Raw genomic sequence first — 20,536 nt, 5'->3', positions numbered from 1 at the left:
TTGCGGAATTTTGCACTCTAGTATGTCCATTAGGTTTTGTATTTATGTGATAAAATTCATCAAAAGTTATAACATCTTGTGGATGAATTATTTTATTATTTAATTATTTACCACTAAATAAACCTCTTACAGCAAAAGATCCTTTACTTGGCAGAAAATGTTTTTCCGTGTGGAGCGTTAAACGGTCGTGTACAGTCTCCCCCGATTTCCTTGCCATCGCGGCAACTTGGCCTCCTCTAATCTCTATTTCCTACTTCTCGTCACTAACACACTCCCTAGATAATCAGTTATTGGGCTTAGATACCTCCGGCGCGTCAAAACATTTGAATACGACAGTGTGTTGGGGCAACCGTTCACAAGTTAAGGTCGAAGTCAAACTTCCTTCACACGGACACGGACGCCGAAGCGGAAACCGAAGAGGACGCGGTAACGTTAGGAGCACCGCCTGGACCGCCAGTTGCCGAGTCCGAATTTGCGACACCTCCGTCCTTGTAATAGAAGGCGGCTGGGGTTATCGACTGGGTCTGAGTAGAGTTGATACCGAAAGCTATCCAGGCGAAGAGGCCGTCGGTGACGTCGTCGCCTAGGAGGGTGTACTCAAAGAACGGGTCAACGCCGTCTGTGGCGGCCTCCTCGGAAAGGATGCTGTCGTCCGCGTTCGAAGTGAGCTCCTGCGTGTTGGTGCTGTAGGGCTCGGTAAGCTCGACGGAGCTGATCAGGTCCTGGTCAAAGAAGGCCTGTCCGACGTGGCTGGCGCTGACGTTGTTGCCGAGCGTCGAGTTGGCGAGGAGGAGGGCGTTCTGGTGAACCATGATGTGGATGTGGGTCGCGCGGGCCGCGTAGTGGCCGGGGAAGATTGATTCGAACTGCGCCACCCCGTCCGAGTCGGTCTTCTGGATGCCGCGGAGCCAAGTGTTATCGATGTTACTCTCGTCCGATGAGTCTCCGTTCCCGCTGGCTATGATGCCGCTGTAGACGCCCGTGGCGTTGCAGTGCCACATCTCGACGTAGACGTCGGTGACGGGCTCACATGTGTCGACATCGATAACCTGGTAGTCGAGGATCGTATCAACACCGCTCTGGTCCTCGACGACGTTTTCTCGAACGTACTCGCCGCCGACGTCTTGGTCTCGTTAGTTTCATCTACTATCTACTGTTGTTATGCATTATGAGCTGAATTCCTTACAGTAGGGACCCTGGGTAACCTCGGGAGTTAGGAGGCAGGCGTTGTAGCCGGCGAAAAGGGTGGCAGCGTCGGTGTTCGGGGTATAACCGAGACCGGAAGAATTGTGGCTGGTGGCCAAGACGGAGTTGACGTCGCGCTTTTTGTTAAGGCCTCCTTTGCGTCACGCATTTAGTAGGTAATTACTTTAAGTATGTAGGTATCGTCGGAAGAGTCCCGGACGAAAACTCACTCTTCGCACGTGCTTTCTCGAGTAGGGCGGCTCGACGCTCGACATTTCGCTGCTCGACACCGCGCGCCCTCAGCTTCGGGGCGCAGTGGTCTAGGTTGGTGCGCTTGACGGAGTTTAGAAACTCGCGGCGCTCCAGGATCTCGTGAGAGACGTCGTGGCCCGGATGCGCGAGGACGGGACCGGACAAGACGGCTAGGCCGGACACAACAGAGCTGCTAAATTTCATCGTGGCTGTCGGTGTTTAACTTACAAGGGGTAAAATAAACGATATTATCGAAAACGAAGTGAGGGCAACCTAGATAGTTCTTGGTATGAAAGTGCAAGCTGTCGGCGTTGGTGATGAGACGAGAAGGGAGAAGGCTCGACGCCATCATCGTCTAATTATACTGCTAATCACCATCTCCATATTTGCTATGAATCACCGTCACCGTCACCGTGTCCAGTACTGTTTTCCAGATATCTTCAACGACCTCTAGGTCAACATTCATCATCGCGAGCTCTTGGCAGCAGACGGTTACGCGTGCAAATAGCTCTAATCTTACTGGTCACTTACTTGAACACAGGGGCAAGGCTCGTGCGGACTGGACTGAATCTACGTCTACCGCGGTTTCGTACAGGGCTAACGCTGTTCTCGAAAGAGAACAAGGCCGTGATAGAGCCGGCATTCGCGGTCCCACATCCCCGGACTTAGGTAACATCTAGGCTAGGGGGCCCCATCACGTTCAAAACAACAGCCGCTTGGCGCTCGCCAATGATAATTTCCGAATAACTAAGCCGGACCCAAATGCAAGCCGCTTGCTGTCGAGCGGGGTGAGGACCTAGTGAAAGTTGCGTAAGCTCTTCCGTCGCCGCTCAGATCAGTTTCGCCGTCGCGGTAGGCTGAGTTGTGTGGGCCACAGCGACAAGATCGAAGCACGACTTTATCGCACGTCGATCCTCTAAATAAGCGTGTGGGTATGAGTACGCAATGTGGGGTTTTTAAACGCGCGTAACTACCCCTTTTTACTAGGTCAATTAGCTCTATCGTGAATCGACGATACTAGCGAATTACGGGTTTCTATATCGTATCAAAAGTAGACGCGGTGACGTACCTAGAGATATTGTCAGCCTTCCAAGTTGTTCCAGGTTAAAAGTGTTGCTATTCAGCTATTGAATAGCCTCCTCAAAATGTTTGCGTTGGGTGTCCGGGTAGGTATGAACCTAGGTAGACTCATGGAATAAGCATCATATGGCTTCTAGATGTGTGCATTCTTGCGATATTATAACTAGGATGTGATACGTCTCTAAAAAAAATAAAAATAAAATCCACGCATGAGAGATCAGACTTATGTAATGATACCACGCATGGGACGTATCCTGTATTGTGTATTCAAGTATCTACATCTTTTATGTTAGTGACATATGCGAGGTCGAGAGCACTTCTCCGAAGGAAAATACATCCAGCATTTCGCCTGACAGGAACAGATAACGTCGTGCTCGAAAGTTGGATTAGTAGTTCAAGTTGACTAGGTACCTCAACCGAAGTCGTTGGTCCTTTATGACTAGTCAAAGTAAAGCGAAGTAGCTCCTACAATATCACATCAGCTAAGTTTCGTTTGTCTGAAGTTTATGATCCTAGACATTGCGTTGCCATTGATCGTCGAGGTTGCGTCACGGGCTAGTAGTAGAGCTAGTGGCTCATACTACCCTTATTGATAGAACAATCTGAACCTGTTAGAAGTTTGATCGTTTGGAGGACTAGTATCTGAGGGTCAAGGGTCTGAGTTTGACCTTCGAGAGATTATTATAGGCTCTTAGAGGCCTGGTTGTAGCCATAGAGATTAATACACACCTAGGTAATTATATAGATGAAGGGCTTTTCTCATGTGTATTCACTACGGAATAATAGTTTCAACATCGCATAACAACATTATTATTGACGCACTGAATGGACTTGACTAAAATGCTTCTCTAGGACTCTATAACCAAGCGATAATGCTATTTCTACAGCCTTCGCCTCGTGGCGATGCTTTATCCCAAGCGCGGTCGTGCGTACGGTCGAATATATGCTGGGGAAGGAGTATACCTACCTAGGTATCTCATATTCCAGGAATGTTTCATCTACATATCTAATGTTATTTAAATGATTTTTCGTCCTGTTAATTTCTTGATCATCCACCCTGCGAATCTTGTGAAACCTGTCGCCGCATATACTTGCATCAGTTGTATGCACTGCAAGGCCCAAGAAGAGGAGGTGAATGCGTAGCTCTATGAGAGCTATGCTTCCAACTTTAGCAATTTGTTTAGTCGGATGTCAAGATTTCATTTGCGACATCCATCATAGATAGGTACCTATTTGCCCCTCTCCACTATAGGGGTCCTGTTAGGGCGATCCCAGGCATGACGCATTCGAGAACGAATCTCTTCTTGTAGCAGGAAAAATTACCTATTTATATCCATAACCTCTTTAGAAATCCGGATATTAAAAACATCAATTTCGATATCTTGTACGGATATATCAAGTTTGTATCCTCGGTCCTCTCTAACCCGAAAACAAATTGACTCCGGTGGAAAGTGGAAATGTCTCTTCAGCCGCCAATGCCGGGTCAATTCTTCCGGGCGCCGCTTTCCTTGATGGGCCAAGGTGACGGTGCTCCGATGCGATACACTTCCGTCATTGGAATGCTGGAGATCATATTTCTACCTACCTATACTCTCGGGTGTTGTTGCATTGGTCTAGGCCTAGGCGTCATTTTGGAATTAAGAATGCGGTACAAGTGATATTATGGTTCATGAATAGGGAGTATGTAAATACGGCGTGCGCCGCGTCGAGCTTGACCATCTTCCACTTCCCCAACGCTATAGCTACCTAGCTAAGTAGTATCTTAACCATTAGCTAAGCATGATGATTATCACTTCTATCATTCTCGCCCTAGCGCTTGTCGGCAATGGCGCAGACGCTGCCTTCGGCTTAACAACTACGAGCGATAGATATAAAGTTCGTGTTTATGACGAGTTAGATCACTACCTAGTTCGCCGACTGATACATGCTGTGTTAGGTCGATACAAATGGTGGTCTAGTGTTCGAGGTCAACAGGTCTTTCCCACCTTCCCCCATTTCCCTTTTTTAATGTTGATGGGCGGAAATTGACCGGAGTAGAGCAAACGGAGATGTAACGAGCTTGTTGTTTAACGGCGTCGAATACCAAGGGTCAGGCAAAGCATCCGCCATCAACTCCGGCCTTGGAACGTCTCAGGTGTCGGCGGAAACTCTCGATAACAAATACGTCAAGATCACTGCTAAATCGAGCTCGCTACCAGTTACTCAATACTATGTGGCTAAGCCGGACGATGCGACCATCTATATGGCGACTTACATCACCGGGGAAGTTGATCCGGGTGAGCTTCGATGGCTTGCCCGCTTGCGACAAGAAAGCTTGCCCACAGGTGTGCACGGGGACGTCGGTAACAAGTAAGCAGAATTCTCTATCAAGTTGAAATCTTACCTACTCTGGGTGGAGATTCTAACTCCAAATGCCTCAGTATCGGGTGTACCGCATTCGAAGGTTCCGATACATTTAAATGTTCCAACGGACAGACGCGATGCAAGATGTACACTTCAGATCGGTTCATCGACGATCAAATACACGGAGTATCCGGATCTGTAAGTGACGTTCCCGCGATTATCGCCGACGCAATATGCTAACCCCTTGGCTAGAACGTGGCTGTGTGGATGATCATGCCCGGCACAGCATACGAGACTTCGTCCGGCGGACCATTCATGCGCGACATCAACAGCCAGACTGGTAGCAGCGATCAAGAACTTTACTGGTATATGAATAGCGGTCACGTTCGGACCGAGGCCTGGCGCTTCGGGTTGATGGGGCCATATGCCATGAAATTCACGTAAGTTAAGAATCGTTCGCTGTTCTCTAGTTGTCATTACCTAGGTAGTCATTTGTCATCGGTCACTTATTATCGGTCATTCGTCTCTTCGTATAAAATACCAATTAACAATGGTGTAGCAAGGGAGACGAACCTTCGGCAGACCTAGACACGTCCTTCTTTGTGGACCTTGATATCGAGGGTTACGTTCCCGCAAGCCAGCGCGGCTCCGTCTCCGGCTCCGTCTCCGGAGTTCCGGATGCTTTCGAGGCCGTCGTTCACTGGTACAACGACAAATCCCAATATTGGACCAAAGCCACCGGCGGCTCGTTCAAATCACCCTTGATGAAGCCCGGGACGTACACCATGAAATTGTATAAAGGGGAGTATGAGGTAGCCCAAGATACGGTGTCCGTCACGGCCGGTAGCGACGCGACCAAGAACATCGCCTCCGCGGAGCCGAATCCTTCGGTAGTCTGGCGCATCGGAGACTTCGACGGTCGGCCGCAAGAGTTAAAAAACGGGGATAAGATCGAGCGGATGCATCCGAGCGACGTCCGGATGAGCTCTTGGGGGGGTACCTTTACGGTCGGCCAGTCGTCTCCACGCAACTTTCCCATGGCCCTATTCTCCAAGAGCGGCGGCACGGCCAAGGTGAATTTCGACCTCGCTTCCAATCAGGTTCAGGATCTTGTATTGAGGGTGGGGACGACGCTCTCCTTCAAAGGGGGACGTCCGTCGGTAGCCATTGGTAGCTGGACCGGAAAGGATCCCGGTGCTCCGGTAAGCTGTGCATGTAGTAGCGAGCGTGAGATTTGCGAGGAAACTAATTCGAGACCTAGAAACTTATCGACTCGAGGGGAGTAACTCGCGGTGCCTACCGAGGATATGGCGAAGTCTACAACTGGACCGTCCCGGCGAGCGCGTTGAAGAGCGGGCAGAATACGCTGACGATTGGCGTTTACGGTAGTGGAGATCAAGATTTCCTGAGTGCGAATTATATTGTGGATGCCATCGAACTTCAGGGACCGGCAGCAACCTAGCTAGGCACTACCTGGGCAGCCTGCGTAGGTACCTACCTTCCAAGGAGGTGAGGGCGCAAGATTGCGGACGCCACTTCACGAATGGGAAAATCCGTAAGCCACCTTCGGGGTAGGATGGCTGTATGACGTAAGACGAGTTTTGTCTCTTGTAAGACAGGAATGCGTGAAATAATTGTCATCTATATCCTTGGCTTAAAGTCATGCTCTTTTGTGTTTTTTTCTTTTTCTCACCTCTGCTTGGCTCTGCATACGAAGGGCTCCCGGGATATGCTACCTGCCAGGAAGTCAAGCGGATCATGAGAAGACTAACGATGCGCTGGTAGCATGCCAAGATGTATTCTCATAGTGGAAAATCAATTTAACGCATGTTTCCTGTAGCGTGAGATTCGTTGTCCTGTGAATCCCAAAGTGTAGTGGACGATGACCCGACCTCCCCCGCCGTTCTCCAGTCGGTCGTGATTACGTGCTTTTCTTAATGCGACATTATCACGAATCACATCCACTAACCCATTGACCAACTAAATTAGGGTAAGCGAAACATTCTTCTCAATTGTGTATGGAGGTAACGCTGACGACTGTTTGAAGATATCGGAGAACTGGTGCGGCTTGATCTAGGGTTTCGTTTCTCTATAAAACCACATCCTCATCCGCTGCTGGTTTCGCTATCTGCTAATTAGAATTTGAATCAACACAGTCGCTCATATTCGAGATGGGGAACCACGAGCCTTTCAAAGTTATCATAGCCGGTGGCGGCGTTGCCGGTTTAGCATTAGCTAATATGTTGCAGAAAGCCGGTATTGATTTTATCATGCTAGAAAGACGAGACGTCGCTCCCCAGACAGGTGCTTCTATATGCTTACTATCCCACACCGGAAAGATATTTGAGCAGCTTGGCGTCTGGAAGAGACTTTGCGCCTCAACTTTGCCACTCACCGTTCGCCACCATCTTGACGAGTACGGAAAGCTCTTTGATAGCTCCTCAATGTTTAAGGACGCGATGGAGAAGACGGGTAGACCGGTAATATTCGTAGAACGCCACTTCTGTCTTAAGACCCTCTACGATAGCGTTGAGGATCATTCCAAAGTGCGGGAAAATACGGGAGTCGTGTCGTTTTCAGAGGACGAAGACGGCATAACGGTGTTGACCGATAGCGGCGAGAAGGTCAGGGGCAGCATTTTAGTAGCGGCGGACGGCGTCCACAGCACGATCCGGCATTTGATGGCTGAGGCGGTCTCCCAGGATGATCCCGAGAGGTCTCGGCATCTTATCCGAGGTAATTTACAAATCTTTATTTCCATTATTGACATTGTTGCAGAAACAAGTATTCTAATAAGTTTCATAGCATTTACGTCGAGTTATAGAACAGTATTCGGTACATCGCCTAACAGGCCCGGCGGCGACGCCTTGCCGCTAGACGGCGTCGTGTATCATATTTATTATAGGAATCTCTCCGGCATCACGACTGCGGGCTCGAAAGGGCTCATCTTCTGGTTTCTGTTCATCAAGGAGGAAACCTCTTCTAGCACGCCAGATTGCCCGCGCTATACAGAGTCCGATGCCGCGGCTAGCATCGAGAAGTACGGAGACCGAATTGCTTGCCCTGGGTACTCGTTTCGCGATCTGTGGAATACGAGAGTTAAAGGAAGCATGGTGCCTATGGAAGAAGGCGTGGTTCGAGGATCTTGGAATAACGGTAGTCGGGTCGTGCTGGTCGGAGATGCCACGTGCAAGGTGAGTCACCTACCTAACTAGTACCGGTATTCAACTCCTGTCAGCCACGCATCTAACACCGCTTTGCGCAGACGACGGTGAATGGCGGTCTAGGGGGTAACCTTGCTATCGAGGGGATCTGTAACCTAGTCAACGAGCTCGTGCCGCTCACACGGGCGACGCCAGCCCCGACTACTCACGACCTAGCGAATGCGTTTAATAGGTACGAACAAAAGCAGCGTCCGAGGGCCGAAATCTCCTACGCGTCTTCGAACTTCGTGACGCGTTACGAGTCGATGGACTCGCCGTGGTTGCGGTTTCTACGGTGGCTATCATCTTGGATTCGCTTCCGGTCTGAGACGAAGGGATTTCTAAGCTACATTGAACTGGCACCCTTCCTCAATTTTCTACCAGATCCCGACGTAGCAGAAGCAGGCTAGGATCGAAACCAGTAGAACAGCTGAGTCGCAGCAGCGTCTCCAAAATAAAACAGTTTGAACACCAGTAAGTAGCTACTGAGATAATGCTCATTCAATAAGACACACAAATATGAAGACTTATGATTATACAATGAGAAGAGTGTCCCCGATGCCTCGTGCCACCAAAACAAATCCATAACCTCTCGTCAAGACACCACATGCGACGAGTAAGTCCACCCTAGTATCCGTTACGTCTCGACTACATGGTAGGCGACGAAATTCATTAGCCTGCCTCACTCGCCTGCCTTTCTCTTCCCATCCAGAACTTCTTGGATGATGGTTCGGAAAGTCTTTCCTTGCACGCCGGGATACAGCTCCTTGAAATCCAGATAACCTAGATACTTGGCGGACTCCGGGGCACTGTCACCCCGCAAACCCCAAGAATTTATATATTCGTTGACGAGCAGGGTAAATCTCGTAAAATCGTCTGCCGGGTTCTTCGCCAGCATGTCTCGGGCCGACGACATTGCGCTACGGATCATGTCCGCGCTCAGCTACGATTGTCTAACGTTAGCTCCTTATCCCGTTGCTATATTAAGTACCTAACCCTAGGTAGGTACCTATATTTCGATGCGCGAGTATCTTACCGGAGTTCGTATGGCCTTCTCGCCGCTAATTTCTTCGACGAGCTCGTCGACTTGGTTCGTGCTGAGAGCCTCAGTGTACGCGAGGACTTTCTTGTTCAGCGTTCTCGGGTCGACGATGATCTTCGCCACGTAGACTCCGATATCCGGCAAGTCGGTAAACGATATCGGCACCGTGCCGTCGCCTGGACGAACGTTCACGACATCGATGATCACGTGCTTCGTTCGACCCGACGGTACGGCTGGCACGTATTGCAAGGACCACCAGCCGACGTCGATGACGGTATATGGCAGGTAGAGGCGTTGAACAGCCGCGAGAATGTCTTGCTTCTATCAGGATTGTCAGAACGCATTCGCTTATCTGAATGCACGCGGCACACACCTGATCTTGCAATATCATAACACCTCTTGGCGCCGGCGTGGCGAAGTCGCAAGGCACAAATCTCTTCACGCCGGCTTCTTTCGCCGCTTCAGCCAGGGGGATCTGGTCGTTAAAGCTACTGAAGACGATGCAGGAAATGACTACGTCGGCTCCGGTCAGGATCTTCACGAGTTCCTCTTTAGGGCCCGTCAAGTCCGCGGCCACGACGTGGACGCCGCGACCTCTGAGAGCATTGTTGGCTTCGCTGCTGACGGAAGATGGTCGCGCAAGAGCGGTAATATCCTAGAACTAGAGATTAGCTTCGGTAACGAGCGTGATGTGGTATAGCAAGTAGACGAACAAAATTCGTTTCGGATGCGAGGAGCCCATTCACGACCGAGCTGCCGGTTTTGCCAGTGGCGCCGACGATGACGACTTTAACAGCGGTTGACATGTTGATTTGCAAGTGTTATTCGATGTACGATTGGGTTGATGATAGATAGTATTCGTGATGATTTAATTTAAGAGGTACGAAATGTCAAGGCACTTTATATTATTTTACATGATTACCTAAATCTCTATATACTAACTACCAAAGGTATGTAACATCGTGTTGCGATACTCTACGTGGTGTTTGTAAGCGGGCCACCGCGAAGCTACGTAGGTAGAAAAGACCTAATGCTACCAACATGACCAATATTCGGTAGCATCCGGCACCCTAGCCCCAATCACGTCAGCGTCCCACCGAGAAAAGTATCCGAGAATTGTATGCAATATCCATCTCGGGGAGACTGTTGACAGTCGACCGTGTTATAAGGCGGATCCTCCATTCCATCTTGGGAACTAGCTCTTAGAAGTTTATCTGTATTCGATATATCAACTAAATGCAACCCGCTATCAAGAACCAGATCCATTTTTTAAACTAATCGTAATATCATGTCGTTCGGCAGAATACGCATTATAATAGAGACGCACATACTATCGTGAATCAATCCCTGCGGCTCCTAAATACCTACATATTCAACTTTTACGCATGATTTTAACCAAGAAATACTATGTACCTACCTATCTAACCACCATGAAATGAACAGAGTTGGAATAATGGGTTTATAGTTAAAATGCATGCGCACACTTGTATTCTCTGCATGCCACTTTTCAAACCATTGCCTTAATAGCAAGAGTTCAAGCCCATCCCAAGACCATCGTCATCATCACCAGATCTCCCCGAGGTCCGTATGTCACCTACTAAATAGGTATTTCATGGCGTCAGCAGGGACGCTACTCGTTTACCCTTTGCTAAGCGACCGGCAATAAGATAATAAACTCCTAAACACCAGCGCCATCAGACTCAAAGTGCGGGATCCCGTTATGGTCCGTAATCCCCTAGTGACCTATACAATGATCACATTGAAAATAGAATACCTACTACGAAATTTTATAGTTTATTGCGTGCTTAAGTAGGTATATTTGAAGGACAACAACTACCTCCCAATATATGATAATTGAATAGGCAGACAGACATCAATAGGTACGAAAGGTATGGCTTTATCATATTATCTTCATTTGCAATCCAAGACTGCTCATTCTATGACACATTTACGGTCGATATACTAAACCTGTGGTTCAATACTGGCCTGAACTCGTGTCTGGTTTTCAAGGCGTGATGTTGATCGCAAAAATTCTCTGGGCGAGGTTGAAGCCCATCTTAATACATGGCGTACCCCTTTCAAGACGTAGGAGTTAGCAGGTGCAAAGCACGAAAAGCGACACGATTAGAAATACGGCGACTTACTCCGCTCACGCTGATGGTTTGCCCGGTAATCCAAGCTCCGTCCTTGCTAGCGAGACCGGCCACTATATTTGCTACTTCTTCGACCGTCCCTATCCTGTTGCCGATAGGGGTGAGGGCCTTTTGAAGATTCACGATATCTTTCGGGATATTGTCGAGCATGTCGCTCTGTACTGGACCCGGTTCGATGCAGTTGACCGTCGTTCCGTTACCGCCCAGCTCGGTAGCCCAGACACGGGTCAATCCCTCGAGCGCCGTCTTCGAAGAGCAGTATAGGCTAAAATTCTTGAAGGGAGTCCTCGCGGCGATCGAGCTTATGTTGAATATACGCCCTTCGCTGCTTAGGTACGGCAAGACCGCCTGAGTTAGCAGGATAGTGCCGCGTATGTTCAGGTTATAGACCTCATCATAGTCGTCGACCGTCAGCTCCGCCAAGGATTTCGCCTTCTCGACCCCGGCGTTGTTTACGAGTATGTCCAATTTGAGCCTGCCTTCGCTCCGCTCGAGGAGACGGCCGATGAGTAGCTGAGCCCCGTCGACGGTGCTGAGGTCGACTCGTACAGCGTGAGCGCGAGGCTTATGGGGAAGAGCCTCGATAGCTTGGCAGACTTCTCTAGCAAGAGTCTCGCTGCTTTGGGACACGTAAGTGAGTATTACCTGTCCATTGTATTAGCCAATCGAGGTAGACGAAGACGGAACATCAACGCGATATCTAATAAGGATATACCGTTGCGCCGCGGCGAGCAAACTCTAAGGCGATGCCTTTCCCGATCCCTCTCGAAGCTCCGGTCACCAGAGCAACTTTGTTGGAAAGCGGTAAGCTATAGTCTGACATTTTCGGTCGTCTCGACTCTTCAATGGCCTCTGACAATCTTTCAGATGCCTAGCCGTGTCTGGATAGAATCTCGTTATATCTTATCTCATTATCCCCCTTAAAAACGCGTCCGAGACAAGATGGTATCGTGGCTGCTATTCTCCGATTCGGGCTTGTCGCGCTAAACGCCGATAAGGTTCCTATGTCCGATAATTCATGTGTCGTGATGATGTCTTTCACCAACTCTAAATGGCTGGGAGCGGTCAGGTCTGTGAAAAATGGTGAGAGGTCCATTTTAAAGAGCGATGCTTTGACCATGAAATACGTCATAACACCGTATAGACGTAGACTTTGAATTCGGTGATGCCCAGTGTACAATGTTTTGAATGCTTCGCTGGTAGAAATCCGACTGGTCACCGCCGATATCTCCTAACCGACAGGAGAGCACGACCAATCTACCAATTTTATCGACTCGCGATTCTCTCATAACGCGTACAGAGGTCGACCCGATAGTTGTATTGTATTGTACCGTATTTTAACCTCATTATATATATAGCGGAACGGATAAGCGCATAGGTCCCGTTTATATAGGGGTCATTTGATTATTACATATACTAACTGGTTTTATATGGTATAATTAGGTATAGTGTTGTATTTTGCAACTATACGGTATGAAAGTGCTACTATACCAAAAAAATCAGGTAGGTAGGCAAAAATTGGGATTGACGATGTAGTACCGAATGAACACTATTGATTGATGCTGGGCCTCCAAGAGTCGGTACATACCTAGGTACCTACATATGTACATTAAGGTCATGGTCGATCCAAACGGGGTCCCTGATGAGAGCCACTTCTCCCGTACAGCCCTCAAAGTCAACCGACAGACATTCATAGACATGAGGAAATCAATTGCCAATAGTCATAAAGGGGTATAATTATCATGCGGTGTAAAGACGAAAACGAAACGTGAGAGGAAAATATATACATTCATTATACCGTTCTTATATCATATTCAGATCGTCTATGTATCCTAGCACGTCCCGCTTCTCGTCGCAGACGCGCGCAAACTCGAGGAGCAACCTCCAGACGTATAGCAGCATGTCCTCCCTCCTGAGCACCTTGCTGCCCCACGACCTGCCTTCTTCGGCGATGAAGCGCGCCGACTTGTCGCCCTTCCTATCTCGGGTGAAGTAGTCCAAGATGGCGTACAAATCCTGGAAGGTGTTGTCCATCGGAGCAAAGTGCAGCCAGGGCACCAGGCGGTCGTCGTGCCACTCGGCGTAGATGGTGGCCTTCAGCGGCAGCGAGGTCGACAGCAGGAAGCCCCTGAACCTGGCGCTGAAGCTGTTGCCGTCCACGTCGGGCATGAACTTGTACTTGTACTGCTCCTTCATGGGGATGCCTTGGAGCTCGGTGAAGTACGGCCTGACGTAGGCGCAGTCGGAGTCGTCCGGGAAGCAGAGCAGGTTGACGAATCCCGCGTTCGCGAACTTCTCCAACCAGGTGCCAATGGTCCTCTCTTGCCTCCTCGGAAAGTCATACTTCCGCACCGGCGGCATCTCGAACGTCATTGTCCGGGAGCTGTTCTCCTCCATCGAAGCCACGGTCGTCCCGTTCAGCATCTCGATGAGGCGGTGGCGTTGGAAGTGAGACCAGTTCTCCTTCTTGTTGCGGCCGCCGGAGGCAACGCCGCGCCACACGACGCCGTCGATCTTCTGCCTCCACGGCGGGCCGTGCGTGTCTCCTCCGGAATAGAACGGGTCGTCGGTCAGGTACATGGCGCCGGGAATGAGGATCTCGTTGTTTACCGTCAGCTTGCAGCCGCCGAACAACGGGATGAGCTCCTGGCTCGTCGACATCGTTAGAGGTTCGGCGAAAGTACCGTGCATGCCGCGCAGGTGCGGCTGGACGCAAGGATCCATCGCGGAAGTAAAGTTCTCGACGTAACCTTTGTAAGCGTAGTCGGGGCTCCAGTCGTCCGGAAAGACGGGCAGCTCCTCGAAGTTTTCGATCGGTGCTACGGTACGGGACGGGGAATCCGGGGCACAGGCGACCCGCGTCAGGTTCCAGTAGCTCCCTCCAAGCCATTTTGGGTGGTAAGGTTGGGCTTCGTCGGCGACGGCGTCGACTTCGGCAAGGCCGCTATATTTCGTGACCACGTCGTCGATCAGCTTGATCGAGCGACCCGCCGCTTCTTTGCCTACGAGGTCGCTCACGTTCTCCCACGGAACGATCAGCCGAGACTCGTCCATGTAATTGATCGGCATGTCCACGTCCGGCAGCCAAGGCGCGGCTTCGGCCACTAAGTCGGTCCAGAGCTGCAACCACGGGACTTTGCCCTCCGTGTTGCCCGTGCCGTTGGCGACGCCGCCGCGGACGCGGACTACGTGCTCCCACGACGAAGCTCTCTCCGCGGTGACTCGGGGGTCGAGGCCCCAGAACGGCGCGATGTCGGCGTATATGCGATCGAAGAAAGACTCGACGATTATCGCGTCGTGCTCCTTCGCATACCTAAACCAGGCGTCGAATCCCGGAGGGGGATGCCGCCCTCGCCGCTCTCGATATCGGGTGGCGGCCGCGGGGATGTCGAAACTTCGCTCCTTTAGTAAGTTCTCGTGAAAAGTGTGGGCGTCGCTGATGAGCTTATCGATGGGATGGTTCGCCGTCCGGTTCCAGAAGTATTCGAAGTAGTGTGACCCGCCGCTGCGGAGGAACCCCTCCGGGCGGCGGAATAAGAAGACGCCCGATAAGGTTACGGAGACGATGAAGGTGATGGCGGCATATCGAAGTATGGACTGCCACCTCAGCGAGCATATGCGGTTGTCGGGAAGGCTAGTCAGCCAGTCGCGAGGACTGCGGGCGCCCATCGTCGAGTGGTCTCTGACGGGGCGCTTCGGGTGCGGGAATCTTGATTCTCGCCCTTCTACCTCGGCCGATTCTTTTAGATCACGAATAAAGCACTCTTCATGGCGGTGACGGCGATGCGACGCAGATCAGCTTAGCAGGCCGGAGGAGGGGGGGGAAGAGAGCGAGTTGATGGGATGGCTGGATACGCCGAGAGATTCGAGCGTAGTGGGTGAGAAGCGCGAAATTTTTAGACAAGAGGTTCCCATCGTTGATGTCAGCCCTTGGCCGAACCGAACTGCTCCACGGGTCGTGGGTCGTGGGTGTAACCCGCCACTTCCATGCTGGTGCCAATTTATCGTGCTGCCTATCGATGCAACGATGTCATGTCGCCTAGGGTAGAGGGAATCTGAGCAGCGCCCAATAGATCGAGGGGTGGGAGACTTGGCTGCTTCCTTCGACCTCGATGCGAGATAGTGACAGAATTGTACTCGCTACAAGGAGGCGCCCAAGATTGTGGACGATCTGGTCCGATAGGAGAGAGGTGATCAAGTATTCGGTACAGACTTCTAGAACCTGTCGATAAAAAGAGGAGGTGGACCATGTAAATTAATCTATTCTATGTCATCTGAGAGGTCAGCGGTCATCTCCGCAGAGCAAAGCGGATCTCTCTCGGCCAGTCATCGTCGGCTGTCTATCTGCTGCTCCACCCCCTCTAATCCAACCCAGGATAGCGGGAACAAGCGGGACAGGGATCTTCGAGAGGAAATCTTCCAGCCCCTTATCACATAGCGTAGTACATATGCAGATATGCAAGCCATCCTGTTATTAAACCGTCTGTAGTGTAACTGTTTCGAAGACTATTTCTACTTCAGTTTCGATGTTATTGTCGACGACTCCTGGCTCGCTGTGCACTGCACTACCTACTCACTATATTTCCAACCCTTGAAGCCTGCCTACCTACACAACATGTAGATACATATAGGTCCGATCAGCATTCAGGAGACACGCTTTCAAGTCTCACGGTGAAATGAAAACTGGGGTTGATCGCGGAAAACTCTACGTAAATCGGAAAGATCAGGAGGTTAAACGGATTGTACAACTTCAACGATAAATGCCTCAACCACGAAGGGTAGGATTAGAAACAATCATCCGAGAGCGTAAATCAACTTGAATTCTAGTGCCTTGCTTTGACGGAACAGCGTATCTCACAGTCTGACAGTCTGACAGCTTCGTTTAGCTTCAAAACAGAATCCTATACGTCAGCGCTTATCTTAGGCGTCAGGCAGCTTCCGCTACGACAGCCAAGCTCGCCTAAAGCATTCTATGCTGACGCCGCCTCCTCTTGCTTCAGTACGATCGTAATCATAGCCCTTGCCGGCACGCTGACCACAGCCGTCCCGTCGCTCAGCGATACGGTCAAGTCGCTTATATCATGACTATCATCAGTGACAAATGCGGCCGCGGTGCTGGAGTTGAACCCGCTGACCTTAACCTGGACGCCGGCCGCCGACGCTCCGCTGTTGATGAATTGGACGGCAACGGAGCCGTCGACATTTTGAAACGCAGCCGTGCGTAACCCCGACGACGCCCCCTGGACGCCTACGCGAACGGCGCCGGGCCGGACGAACCGGCTCCACTGCCCGAAGGCCCACAGACGCTTCGAGGGAGAGACGGTGTCGCCGTCGAGCCGGATAAGTTTCGAATTGGTCGTCCCGGTTTGCGCACCGATCCAGTACAGGTAGCCGGAGGCGTTCGCGTTGACGATGGCCGTGTAGATGTTGTTAGCCCATGTCATGCCGTCCCCGGCCCCGCCGCCGCTGTACCACCCGCCTTGCCACTGGCCGTTTAGGTCGGCGGCCTCCGTCTGCCAGACGCGGTGGCGCGTGCTCATAGGCGATCCGGGCGATGACGTATAAGAGTGCGCTGTGATGGTCGATATGAGGTCGTCGACGGAGCTTAGCTGGCCCAGCATACTCGCCTGGCTCCCCCAGCCTTCCGTATCGCAGCAGTTGATGCCAACGGAGCTTAGGTTAGCCTTTTCGAGGGTCGGGTGGAGTACCTTGATAAAGTCCGCCGCTTGCGAGCCCGAGAAACGCATCGACGCGTAGCTCGTCCTAGACGATCACCTTACGTGTCAGCGAACCGCGGTTGGATCATTTTACCTCTGTACCTAGGTAGCTATACTAACGTGAGATCCGGCTCGTTGACAAATCCCAGGTGCGTTATCGTCACGTTCGACTCTAGGTAATACTTAATGTACTGCACCAGGTAGTCGGCGTACGCTTGCTTCCAGTCGCCGCTGGAACATGAAGCGCCGCTGACTCCGCATAGAGTCCCGCCGTTCGCGTCGTTTCCGTTGGTCTTCATGTAACCTGGCGCGCTCCAGGCGTTGGCGTAGAACGTCTTGACCCCGCGCTTAGCAGCCTCTTGAGAAACCCATAGCTGCTTGTTGTCCGAGCCATCCCAGACGTAATTCGGGGCGCTCGACGGGCCTCCGGGGCTCTTGGGTTGAATGGAGACCATGTGATCCGAACTCATGTCCGGCGACGAGCCGATGCCGTTGCGGAGGATGGACAACCCAGCTCCTTTCGTCGTGCTAAAGAGAAGGTCAAGCGTATACTGCTGCTGTTCCTTCGTGAGCTTGGACATTTGCACCGCTCGTTGAAAAGCCTCCGAGCAACCGAAGCCGTCGATGGTCTGGTACTTCTGGTCTAGGTTTACGGTTATCGTATTTCCTGCCTGCCGTCCTTCGAGGTCGACACTCCTTGCGAAGGTCGTCAACGGTAAGACCACTGCTGTTATCAATAATAAGAGCGACATCGTGACAGGGGCTGTACGATATTCAAAGCTTCGTCCTTGATGCCTTAGCAGTTGACTGTATCACGATGGGTACCTAGGTAGGTAGGTAGATAGATATTAAGCGGCTGGCATCTTATGACCTTCGACATTCGTCTGGCCAGACGAATGAGATTTATCCGCACCGTCCAATCTTGGTCGCCACAAGATTCATATTGCCTAAGATCTAGAACTTCCCCAGAATGTTTTTTGCCGATCGATGCAGATCTAGATGCTATTTTGAGGACCTGGATATCGTGGCCGTCGCAGGGATTCTCCGCGATTGAACGTTCCATCGGCTACAAGGAGCGGCTAAATCCACGATTTTCTGTTTTATGGGCATGGCATCGAGCCCCGAAATGTCAGCATAGGTCCTCTGTAGAGCTTGGCACCACGATTTCTGCTTTGAAATGAGAGAGAATGGATGCGAGTGTGGATAGTCGTACCGGCAATCTCAGAACGAAGTGCTTTTAGAGGTGGAAGAATTTGGATATAAATGCTACTCTAGCTCCCTGTCTATCGAGCTCACCAAACTCTTATACGGATGATTCACTTTTGATTTATGTAACTTAGAGCCCCTTTCCATAAGAAAGCTGATTAGTCCACAGTACACTACCTATATTGCGAATAATTAATCCGCGATGATATCACTCGTGACAAAGGTGCTTATTGAGCCCAGGGTTTAATTTCGCGGAAAATATATCCGCTAAGTAGAATAGAGTGCGCCTTATCCATGAAGCAAAGGAGGAAAGTAGCGTACCGAGATAGCGTATATAACACTGAAATCGAGGCTTTGACACTGTTAGAGATAGGAGTAGACAAACCAGAGGTTTCGTCAAATTATGCAAGATACGAACAGATTCACCATCCATTCGATTTCACCATGGAGTTATCGTGAGTAATAATTCATCGTAGATAATGTACTAATGCTTGGAAACGAAACCGCGTAAAAAAATATCAGCTGCTAGTGCGCAAAGCGCTCCTCGTCTTCTGTAGGATCGCGATTTCTTTATCCTTTCGCCATTGGCAGCTCTCTGCGAATTCGCACGATCGACATTTGTAAGTCTCTTCGATGGAGACCCCTTCGGCCTCCCTCTCTCCGCGCCACCATTCTAGGTCCTGTCTTAGATATACTTCGAGCGCTTCGGGATCGTTGGGGAACGCGTTATTCCCGAGGATGCGGCCGTCGTCCCTGTGACGGTACTGGACGGCGAGAAGTTCGCCTAGCGTGGCGGCGCCGCGCGGGAAGGTCTCCCGCAGCTCGGACCGCAGCAGGGGAAGCATCTGCGCGATGGATCGGTACCTGATCAATTCTGCGGGCGGCATCATTTGATACGATTGACTCGATGCGGCCCCTTGCCCGGAAAAGGTGGAATGGGGGGTTGACGGCGTTCCCCCGAGGTCTGAATCCGCGTCGTAGAATATTTCGTCGTGCAGATCACCTACCTGGGCCATGAAGGCGTCTGAAAATAGTGCCTCGGCTCTCAACCCGTACCGATCCAGTATAATATCAAAGTCTACCGTACCGGAGGCCATCTCCCCTAAGAGACGGTGATACAAGAACAGCTGAACCCTCGCCGGCCGAAGAGCTGCACCGGTAGGTAGTCTTTCCGACGCGCGAGTCTTGACGTCGGTGAGGTAAAACGTCTTGCGATGCGGTTCCAAATAATCCGTTATGACCGATTGCTCTTTAAGGTGGGTTTCAACGAAACCCCTAGATGATTGGGAGAGGCTGAGCTCCTGCTCGAAAGCGGGATTTGGACTCTCGTGACTTATCTCGTCTATTATACCGTTGACGATCTGACCCTCGATGATCCCCCACACTTCCAGTTCTCTGGTCATGCCGGCGTCTCGAAGCGTGCGGAGTCCTTGGATGACGTTCCACAACCGTAGCGCAAACGCCTCCTCTTTGTTGGCTATGTTCACTTGGACCGTGGTATGGACCTGATCCTCTAACGTCTGATGAACTCGGGTGCCGCCTCGCATCGCCGCCGTTCGCGTCTTCCTCCCTCCGGGCAACCGAGTGAGCGTATACCAATATTGCAGCTCGCACCAGGCGCCTGAAGACAGGTCGGATACGGTCAGCGGCTTCTTCGGGAAGGAACGAAAGCGCTGTAGAGGAGACCGGGAATCTTTCGGCGGCTTAGGAGTCTCTGGTTCGGTAGCTATGCCAGGTTTAGTGCTCGAAAGGGCATGGCTAACTAAGTGCTGCTAGTTAGTTAGACATGTCTTGCGGGTGGGGACATGTTTCGCTTAGCAAACTCACGATCCGGGTACCGAACGTCGTCGGATGGGATGTGTAGCGGCGCATGCGTATTTGCATTCAAGCCGGTGTTCGAATCATCGCTATATTGCCTACGACTCCTTGCTGGGGCGTTGGCCTTGTTGGACAAGGTGTCTATCGAGCGACCAGGTGACGATGATAGGACAGACAGGTTTCCCGGGGCTTTGGCAACCGTATGCCGAGGCGAGGCGGATTGAGGAGGGCTAGAAAAGGTACTCGCGCTTTCACTCGGCGAGGCAGACTTATTTCTAATGTCTTCGAGAAGTTGATTTACAATAACCTCTTCTCCTACGGAGAAATCAGATCCGTAATCGCTCTCATCTAGATTATTCCCGTCCAACACGGACATGGGAGCAACGGAGGTAGCCATTGTGTGTATATGGATAGGCGACAGGTCATAGCGCTATGGAAGACGTCGAGTATTATGTGATAGTGCAGCAGAATATATGATAGTACAGCAGAGTAGAGCACGGCAGCTAGTCTAGGCCTGGCGGATATGTTAGGGGTTAA

The 20,536-nt window shown here is 51.0% G+C and overlaps 8 protein-coding genes across 8 annotated transcripts; 2 read left to right on the top strand and 6 right to left on the bottom strand.

The window, feature by feature from the left end:
• Window positions 1-86: 86 nt before the first annotated feature.
• On the bottom strand, window positions 87-1,641 carry F4807DRAFT_468717 (aromatic compound dioxygenase; the record flags this gene model as incomplete). The annotated part of the gene is made up of 3 exons (XM_048002630.1): window positions 87-1,123; window positions 1,187-1,339; window positions 1,416-1,641. 3 exons carry the CDS (start codon window positions 1,639-1,641, stop codon window positions 384-386), a joined length of 1,119 nt encoding a protein of 372 aa, XP_047853025.1. The 3' UTR covers window positions 87-383.
• A 2,658-nt stretch (window positions 1,642-4,299) lies between these two features.
• On the top strand, window positions 4,300-6,648 carry F4807DRAFT_468714 (polysaccharide lyase family 4 protein; the record flags this gene model as incomplete). Its single annotated transcript, XM_048002629.1, has 7 exons — window positions 4,300-4,392; window positions 4,454-4,491; window positions 4,555-4,866; window positions 4,938-5,058; window positions 5,113-5,300; window positions 5,420-6,062; window positions 6,122-6,648. 7 exons carry the CDS (start codon window positions 4,300-4,302, stop codon window positions 6,320-6,322), a joined length of 1,596 nt encoding a protein of 531 aa, XP_047853024.1. The 3' UTR covers window positions 6,323-6,648.
• A 383-nt stretch (window positions 6,649-7,031) lies between these two features.
• On the top strand, window positions 7,032-8,473 carry F4807DRAFT_452389 (FAD/NAD(P)-binding domain-containing protein; the record flags this gene model as incomplete). Its single annotated transcript, XM_048000327.1, has 3 exons — window positions 7,032-7,596; window positions 7,666-8,054; window positions 8,126-8,473. The coding sequence occupies 3 exons, from the start codon at window positions 7,032-7,034 to the stop codon at window positions 8,471-8,473; spliced, it is 1,302 nt and encodes a 433-aa protein (XP_047853023.1).
• Window positions 8,474-8,541: 68 nt separating this feature from the next.
• Window positions 8,542-10,081, bottom strand: F4807DRAFT_431539 (NAD(P)-binding protein). Its single transcript, XM_047998512.1, has 4 exons — window positions 9,819-10,081; window positions 9,479-9,760; window positions 9,100-9,426; window positions 8,542-9,006 (listed from the first exon to the last, which is right to left on the bottom strand). Exons 1-4 carry the CDS (start codon window positions 9,909-9,911, stop codon window positions 8,746-8,748), a joined length of 963 nt encoding a protein of 320 aa, XP_047853022.1. The 5' UTR covers window positions 9,912-10,081; the 3' UTR covers window positions 8,542-8,745.
• Window positions 10,082-10,866: 785 nt separating this feature from the next.
• F4807DRAFT_431536 (NAD(P)-binding protein) lies at window positions 10,867-12,567 on the bottom strand. The gene is made up of 3 exons (XM_047998511.1): window positions 11,974-12,567; window positions 11,250-11,903; window positions 10,867-11,180 (listed from the first exon to the last, which is right to left on the bottom strand). Exons 1-3 carry the CDS (start codon window positions 12,079-12,081, stop codon window positions 11,163-11,165), a joined length of 780 nt encoding a protein of 259 aa, XP_047853021.1. The 5' UTR covers window positions 12,082-12,567; the 3' UTR covers window positions 10,867-11,162.
• F4807DRAFT_431535 (glycosyltransferase family 90 protein) lies at window positions 12,550-15,242 on the bottom strand. The gene has a single exon (XM_047998510.1). The coding sequence runs from the start codon at window positions 14,925-14,927 to the stop codon at window positions 13,062-13,064; it is 1,866 nt and encodes a 621-aa protein (XP_047853020.1). The 5' UTR covers window positions 14,928-15,242; the 3' UTR covers window positions 12,550-13,061.
• A 386-nt stretch (window positions 15,243-15,628) lies between these two features.
• On the bottom strand, window positions 15,629-18,361 carry F4807DRAFT_431534 (glycoside hydrolase family 30 protein). The gene is made up of 2 exons (XM_047998509.1): window positions 17,096-18,361; window positions 15,629-17,021 (listed from the first exon to the last, which is right to left on the bottom strand). The coding sequence occupies exons 1-2, from the start codon at window positions 17,725-17,727 to the stop codon at window positions 16,229-16,231; spliced, it is 1,425 nt and encodes a 474-aa protein (XP_047853019.1). The 5' UTR covers window positions 17,728-18,361; the 3' UTR covers window positions 15,629-16,228.
• Window positions 18,362-18,669: 308 nt separating this feature from the next.
• On the bottom strand, window positions 18,670-20,491 carry F4807DRAFT_153447 (exonuclease V). The gene is made up of 2 exons (XM_047993244.1): window positions 20,009-20,491; window positions 18,670-19,943 (listed from the first exon to the last, which is right to left on the bottom strand). Exons 1-2 carry the CDS (start codon window positions 20,394-20,396, stop codon window positions 18,700-18,702), a joined length of 1,632 nt encoding a protein of 543 aa, XP_047853018.1. The 5' UTR covers window positions 20,397-20,491; the 3' UTR covers window positions 18,670-18,699.
• Window positions 20,492-20,536: the final 45 nt, after the last annotated feature.

This window comes from Annulohypoxylon truncatum (assembly GCF_022578515.1).
Source record: "Annulohypoxylon truncatum strain CBS 140777 unplaced genomic scaffold F4807scaffold_22, whole genome shotgun sequence".
In the NCBI taxonomy this organism is placed as follows: domain Eukaryota; kingdom Fungi; phylum Ascomycota; class Sordariomycetes; order Xylariales; family Hypoxylaceae; genus Annulohypoxylon; species Annulohypoxylon truncatum.
Note: the sequence above shows the minus strand (reverse complement) of the source record. Positions and strands in the feature narration are given on the sequence as shown.